The sequence below is a fragment of the Lissotriton helveticus genome, chromosome 11 (assembly GCF_964261635.1).
Source record: "Lissotriton helveticus chromosome 11, aLisHel1.1, whole genome shotgun sequence".
Lineage (NCBI taxonomy): Eukaryota > Metazoa > Chordata > Amphibia > Caudata > Salamandridae > Lissotriton > Lissotriton helveticus.
This window is the reverse complement of record NC_136072.1, coordinates 168,319,901-168,328,238: the sequence shown is the minus strand read 5'-3', so window position 1 is coordinate 168,328,238 and position 8,338 is coordinate 168,319,901. Positions and strand designations below refer to the sequence as shown.

Below are 8,338 nucleotides of genomic sequence, written 5' to 3'. Positions count from 1 at the left end.
CCTCTTGGGTACTGAAAAAAGCAACCGAAAAAGCAAGAGCGGTAGCGAGATCAGAGACACTTAACAACGAGGATGTGACCAAAAGTGAGAAGGAGAATGAGGATACCAAAAGCATGATCCTGACCTTTAATGATAATTCAAATCAGATTAGGAAGATGGTCAATCACCACTGGGGGGTTCTCAAGACAGATCCCATTATAGGTAAGAACCTACCAGAGAAACCCAGCATTACGTATAGAAGAGGTCGGAATCTCAAAGATCTCTTGGTCCACAGTGAACTGACCCAATCCACCAGAAAGGGAATAGGCCTTCAGGGTTTCTTCCTGTGTATACATTGTAAAGCATGTGGCAATAGCACAATGGTCACTGAATTTTGGAATACGAGCACAAATACCTTGATTAAGATTGCACAGTTTCTGACATGTACCAGCACATTCGTCATCTACGTGCTTGAATGTCCGTGCAAGCTCAGGTATGTAGGCAGCACCACACATATGGCAAAGAAACGTGTTTTAGAACACATGAGGGCGATCACAAATAAAGACAAACAATATCCGATCGCCCGTCACTTTGACAGCCATCATTTCTCAGATTACAGCAAACTAACATACTGTGCCATTGAACAGGTGCTACCTAAGCCAAGGGGGGACAATCGTGTGCTCAGACTCAGACAACAACAGTCAAGACACATTATAGGCATGTGCACACGCTTCCCTAATGGACACAACATGGATGAGGAAATGACTGTACATTTACAAAAAGAATGAGTCACATGTGCTTAACACCTGATTTGCCTTACATGTTAAATATGTATCCGAATCAATTTTAATTTTATTTTGTAAATGTCTCTTCCCTTTAGGAGGAAAGGAAGGGAATACGTCTCAAGCCGGTGGCAACGGGATCCCTACTTTTTTCTTCGGTTCATCCTAACACAAATTTGCACTCCGTCCAACAGATAAGACTTTTATGAAACACTTAATTCGATTAAAATGATTGATTATCACTTAGGGGCCGATTACGATTGCGGATTTTCCGCATCCACCGGGCCGGCGGAAGCCACCGCCGGCCCGGAGGATGCGGGAAATCCGCCGGGGAGCCTTGCAAGACCCACCGCCATATTAGGATGGCTGGTGGGTCTTACTATCTGTCCGCCGCTAATCTGCCGCGGGCGGATTCCGCCCGCGGCGGAAAAGCTTTAACATGGCTGGCGGTGTCTATCAGACACCGCCAGCCATATTAGGATGACAGCGGAAAGATGCCTTTACACTGCGGCATTTCCGCCGTGTAAAGGCATACGGAATTGTGTTTGGGGGCCCGTTGCGGGCCCCCAGGGGTGAAGGGGGGGTGGGGGGTGCACATGGGGGGTACCTATGGTACCCCCCTGCATTTGCCTGCACAAAGCGGCAGGCACCGCGAGGTGCCTGCCGCTTTGTGCATGCAAATGCACAACTTACTTTTTTATCATTGCGGCGGGTGCTGCTTCAAGCAGCACCCGCCGCAATGATAAAAATACAGGATGTGACCTCCAGGGTGGCGGTCACATCCTAATTTGCACGGAGGGACCACCGCTGCCCCTGCGGACGGTCCCTCCTTCTCTATGGTGGCGGACGGACTCAGGTCCGTCCGCCATCATAATCGGCCCCTTTGTCTTTACTTGTATTTTAGAGCACAAGGAGCAACACACTTGGGGGTAGAAAAGCAACCATTTACTGAGGCATCCACAAATCACAGGTCCAGCTTATAAATTGTCACCCACTATCAAGCATTTTGCTGTATTCTCGTCTTTATATAGCGAGTATTTATGTATTTTACCCACTAGCAGGGTCATATGTCAAACTTCGTGGTTTACGTTACCACCTAGTAAAAGCACTTGCAGCTTACTCTGTTTCACAATCTGCTGAGACCTGTTATTTTCAATCAATGCCAGCAGTTTCAGCAATCGCAACCGAGAGTGACTACATAGTCTACATTCCCTTGCGGCACACGGGAAACTGGAGCAGTCGCGCATGCGCGCTACACGTGTCTTTCCCACTGATGATATGGGACGATACCGATCTCCGTGATTAGGAGCACACATATTGAATCTTTATTTATGAATTTTGCAATACAATATTACAACATTTGAAATGTAACAATTGTATTTTACTATACCGTGCTGCATAATTGTTGAACGTCTGACATACTTCAAGATGGCGGCCAATACCAGGGCTTTGTATTGACATGAAGTCCTCTTTCTATGGCAATAACATTGTGTATGTAAATGGTTGTTGAGTACACAATCGCTGTGTGAACAAGCCACTTCGGTCGCAAAACGCGTCACGGCGGGTTTATGACAATAATAAACCCCCAATTTGCTTGTACTATCCTGTGATTACTGAGTTTGGCTTCCTCTGAGAGCGTGAGTGGGACTTCATTTATTTTGGATATATATATATATATATATATTACCTACTGGCGGTCCCCAGTATGTATATATAGTTAGGATTGTTTTCCATAGGGAAATCGCAACATTCTATTGGGAATAACTTTGGCGCCGGTTGAGGGATCTGCCTGTAAATTTCCTTAACTTTGCCTTGCTGCGCTCGGCTCCTTCCCTGAAAGTTTCGGGGGGATCCGTCAAGCGGGGGCCAAGATAAAAGGGGGGTCCCAAAACGTGTTTTCCCCATGTTAATTTCCATAGGGCGGTTGGACTCACTTTTAGCCCGAACGGCTGAATGGATTTCCACCAAACTTGGCAAAATTGTAGGGACTGGTACCCCGATGTGCCTTTGCTATGTCTCAAGATATGTGCTCCAGAGGTTTTTACAAAAATTAACTTTGAAAAAATATATATTGGGCTACATTGGGCTATATATATGTTAGAGCCCAAATGTAGCCCAATGTAGCCCAATGTAGCCCAAAGATGGCCACCAGAGACAAAAAAAAACAAATGTAGCCCAAATATCAGCCAGATGTAGCCCAACTATAGCCCAATGACAGAATGTCCCAGAGTGTTCTAAAGAACAACTAGAGCGCTAACAGTCTTACTTATGACAAAAGTATGGCACACCTGAAATCATCTTGATTGGAATAAAGTGTTAACACTTAAAACATTTAATTTGCAAAGGAACAAAATGAGGGGGTTCATTTTGCCATAGAAATTATGATTAGTGCTGAAGAAAGAAAAATTAGGGCACATTTTGAGTGACTTCTCAAATCCTCTTATATTTCATTAAAACAATTCTGATATGCAGTCTCCCAAGATGGCCACCAGAGACAAAAGAGCCCAAATGTAGCCCAAATATCAGCCAGATGTAGCCCAACTATAGCCCAATGACAGAATGTCCCAGAGTGTTCTAAAGAACAACTAGAACGCTAACAGTCTTACTTATGACAAAAGTATGGTACACCTGAAGTCATCTTGATTGGAATAAAGTGGTAACACTTAATACATTTAATTTGAAAAGGAACAAAATGAGGGGTTTCATTTTGCCATAGAATTTTTTTTATATATATATATATAAATATATATATATATATATATATATATATATATATATTCACTGAAAAAACCATAGGTTTCACACCAGTTATAGTTAGGAATTAGCATTTAAAAAACCTATTAAATTCACTGAAAAAACCATAGGTTTCACACCAGTTATAGTTAAGTGGAAATTGTACTCGCATAAAGCCATTGAAATTCCCACGTTATAGTTAGTTGGACTCACTATAACTTGCGCGTACAATGCACTGCTGATGACATCACATATTACATCACTCATGACATGGTCAGTGACATCACTCATGACATCACAGATGGCATCTCAAATGACATCACTGATGACATCATCCAGTGAATGTGTATCTTTCTGAAAAATAAATATTTTTTATATATGTATATCTAAAGGTTGATGGAAGATTAAATGGGTAAATAAATGTCTAAATGGATTTTTTTTGTTTAAAATTGATTGGTTAACTGACTTATTAAATGTATCTTAGTGAATACATATATTAGCGAGTGATGTTTAAATATTTAAATATCCCTATCTGTGTCTCACTTTGTGTATAAGTGGCTGCTCAGGTGGTCCCACTAGGATATTAATATATTTAAACGTTATCCGCTAATAGATTTAAAAATTGTTATTTAAAAAACCTTCGAAATTCAATGAAAAAACCATAGGTTTCAGGCCTTATATAGTTAGGAATTGGCATTTAAAAAACCTTGCAAATTCACTGAAAAAACCATAGGTTTCAGGCCTTATATAGTTAGGAATTAGCTTTTACAAAACCTTTGAAATTCACTCAAAAAACTATAAGTTTTAGTGGTGTTATAGTTAGCTGGACATTTTACTCATACAAAACCATTGAAATTGCTCCTATATAGTTAGTTGTACTAACTATATTTCGCGCACCCGCAATCCACTGCTGATGATGTCACATATTAGATCATTCATGACATGGTCAGTGACATCACTGATGACATCTCAAATGACATCACTGATGACATCATCCACGTGACAATCACATACACCTTTTCATACACTATTACAATTTTTCATCACTCTTTGTAAAATACAGAGTATCATATTTAAATCCATTGTCACAGCAATACAAGTATCTTAAAATCCACTCAGTGATTCATAGATGTATACACACATCTAATCACTTACTATGGATTCACTCATACATGCTGTCAATGAACAATAGAACACTATCAAAAATACTTATACGTCTATATCGACATTAAACAACAGCACACATCCTATTCACATATGAAGTCATCCTACTCACTTATGCAAACAATGGATCATACTTACATATTTACTTAGCAAAACACTTATACAAACACCACTTCTTCTATTCATTTAGATAGTAAGTCATACTTAGTGAATTATAAAATCATTATTACAAGTATACAGTTATCCATACAGTCACTCACACAATCATTGTGTCTTATGTATACTTATTTATATACAACAACTGACACATACACTGCCTTTTATTTTTCTAGTTTGTTGGACCTGTATTTGACTCAGTTAAATAATCAATAACTAATATAGACTTTCACATAGCTAGTAACCAACTGTAGAATCAGTTTACACAACAACTGACAACTGACAAAGTGATACAGATATTCACACAGTTTAGTCACTATCCACTATATTTAGTGAGACATTATAAATTGGTCAAGTAAACAGTCAATTACACTGCTACTAAATCCTCCATCCAAATATTTATTTACATATATCCACTCATTCTTCAATGCAAATTGCTATATATATAATGCATATATAAATAACGAAGCAAACCACATTCACTGGATGATGTCATAAGTGATGTCATCAGTGATGTCATTTGAGATGTCATCAGTGATGTCACTGACCATGTCATGAATGATCTAATATGTGACATCATCAGCAGTGGATTGCGGGTGCACGAAATATAGTTAGTACAACTAACTATATAGGAGCAATTTCAATGGTTTTGTATGAGTAAAATGTCCAGCTAACTATAACACCACTAAAACGTATAGTTTTTTGAGTGAATTTCAAAGGTTTTGTAAAAGCTAATTCCTAACTATATAAGGCCTGAAACCTATGGTTTTTTCAGTGAATATATATATATATATATATATATATATATATGATTATTATATCATAAAATATTTTAATATCAAGTCTGTGTATCCTTTTGCACTGAAAACTTTGTTGCATTCCGCGGCTGTCTGGGACAAATATTTGGTGATTACTTTTCTGATCAAAATTTGAGTTGGTTCAATGTTAAGTTAAGTTTATTTATGTTGCATAGTTATTAAAAACCATTGCAGTGTTTGCTATTAAAAAGATGCAATAAAATTGTTGTTATACAATAATAAAAAAAGTCAAACAGAAGCTATTGTTGTTGTGCATTAAAAAAGCAGTAGCTGTACAGACAAATGTTTTTTAAGTTTTTTTTAACAAAAGTGCTAGTGCTCTTTCCTTTTGCAATGAATAAAAACCATAATGAGTAGGTAACATTATTATACATATAAAACAAAGAACAGTTGCTATACAAACGATTATTATTTAACGAAAGAGCAAGTGCTCCGTCATTCGGAGAAAGCCAGTTCTGAATTTTAAGTTAGTTGCTCCATAGATGGTTCTCATTTGTCTGTCTGTCGTTCCGCTATGACAATTTTAGGTGTTTTTTGTTTGGCCAGCTTTAAGTATTTTACTAATCTGCAATTCAGCTGTGTGTTTCCTGGGTTAAAGCAAGCCAACACCGCTTGTCTTCTAGTGCAGGTTCCTAATTGCTTGAGGGAAGCTTTTAATAGCAGTAGCCATTCTTGATATAAATCCTTACAGGTATAGATTAGGTGTAAAATGTCTCCTTGCTTGTTGTTACACAGCCTGCACGTGCTAGGAGTTGGGGCCCTTAGCCATTGTGGAAGATGCTGAGTGCATGGGAGAATGCCAAGTCTGTACCTTAAGAATTCTCATTTTTAACTCTTTGGAATAGACCTGATTAAAGTACTTCTGCGGTGCAAGTGATTTGTATGAGTTCAGGGTCATCCAGGCATTGATTTGCTTCAATGTGTTTTTGTGTCATTTATTAATACAAATTCTCAGTTCTTTGAGGTATCCATTTAATTCTGTGAAACGATTTTTCTGCATAAATAGTATGTAGTCTCCAACCTATAGGTATCCAGTTCATTCTGATTCATCCTGGTTGTTTTATTGCGTGTACCGCTGCTCAGTTGCTATTTGTTGCAGACCTTTGTAGGTCTGGCTACATTTAGCTTTAGCACTGTTTTGCAAAGCATCATATCTCCGCTACACACTTTCCACGACACACACTACACTACACTACACAGTTAATACACAAAGAGGCTTTGGGGCTTTCTTGTTCAACCATTGGGTCTTGCATGGCTTTTTGAAGATGTGTAAATTTTTCTTAAGTGGGAGCTTGTCGTGTTCCCCGCTGGAGTAAGAATACATTGGGCGCCCTACCACTGACTTGGATGCAAGACTCGGGTTGCACATAGTGCGCCAAAATCAAGAGCTAAAACTTGGGCCCAGGTTTATTCTGTCAAGTATGGCTTGGAAGTAGTTGCAGCTCACCCTATTGAATGCTTTATCTGAGTCAAGGGATTCCAGAATGGCCAGTATCTAGCATTTACTAAATATTTCTACTATGGGCCCGATTCTGATGCGGGTTGGAAAGCTTTCCCACCTAGGGCCTGATTCTGATGCAGTTAGGAAGGCCTCCTAACAGCATTTGCTCCTTCCAAATTGGATCGGGAATGACCCAGGGGCCAATTATGATGCGGTTAGGAACATATGCTCCCATTGAAGTCAATGGGAGTCCAACCAAATCGTATCGGGAAGCATCCGGATGCATTGTACTCCGTCGGTCGGACTGTCCCGATCCGAGTGGGTTGGAAACCATTTCCATCCCGATTCAGTCGGGAAGCATTTCCAACCTGCATCAGAATCAGCCCCTTAATGTGCGACTTTCCATAAATTATACGTGCCTTGTCTATCTCTGATAAATCCCACCTGACCAGGTTCCACTAGTACCAGTAGGATTTTGCCTAACCATTCAGCTGGAATTCTGGTCAACATCTTCACAGCAGTGTTTATTGGTGCTGTGAGTCTGTATGATTTACATTCTGTTTTTGGTTCACCTAGTTTAGGGATCACTGTACTTTAGGTGCATAACGAAATTGGAAGTGGTTCACCTTATTGGCCCCTGTAACAGTGTACCCAGGTACCCAGGGCATAGGTGCTTCCAAGGCCTACCAGGGGCTGCAGCATGTATTGTGCCACCCCTGGCCTGGCCTCCATATTTGACACAACTGGCTGATCACTCAGCTGGGGTAAGTCGGTGTAACCACCCCTTACTTGGTGTAGTATGCCTATACCTAACCTAAAATGGACACATATGTTCCTATCAGTCACTCCTATGGAAGGCCTCATCAATCCTGGAGGCAGAGTGCTTGGAAATATGTGAGATGGTGCTCTGGCATGAGCTGAGCCTGTCTGCAGCTTTCGGAACCATGTCCTTTAGCTGTTTCATGATATTGCCATACCATATACTCTTAAGTGCATTATGAACCTCGCGGTTAAATGCTATCTTGGGTTTGGCTTTATCAAAACATGTCGAGTAAGGTGTCATACGAATTGGAATACTACCCCCTCGCCAGTTCTGGCGACGGGGGTAGCATTCCACCCTTCTAGAGGGACACGACATGTACCTAGCCTGAACGCCGGTTAAAGTTAAACAGAGCCTTAGCATCCCAAAATGGATGCTGCCACCACAGACACAAGTCTGACCTCCTGCTGCTGGGAGTCCTTCCAGCGAGGGCAGCTTGGTCAAA

At 40.2% G+C, this 8,338-nt stretch overlaps 1 protein-coding gene across 1 annotated transcript in view; it reads left to right on the top strand.

Annotated features, from left to right (window-relative positions):
* The first annotated feature begins 359 nt into the window (after nucleotides 1–359).
* LOC144790759 (uncharacterized) overlaps nucleotides 360–8,338 on the top strand; it is a 65,821-nt gene continuing 57,842 nt past the window's right edge. Inside the window, exon 1 of the mRNA XM_078665461.1 lies at nucleotides 360–472. Coding sequence (XP_078521587.1) covers nucleotides 360–472 — 113 coding nt within the window. The remainder of the gene's footprint in view (nucleotides 473–8,338) is intronic.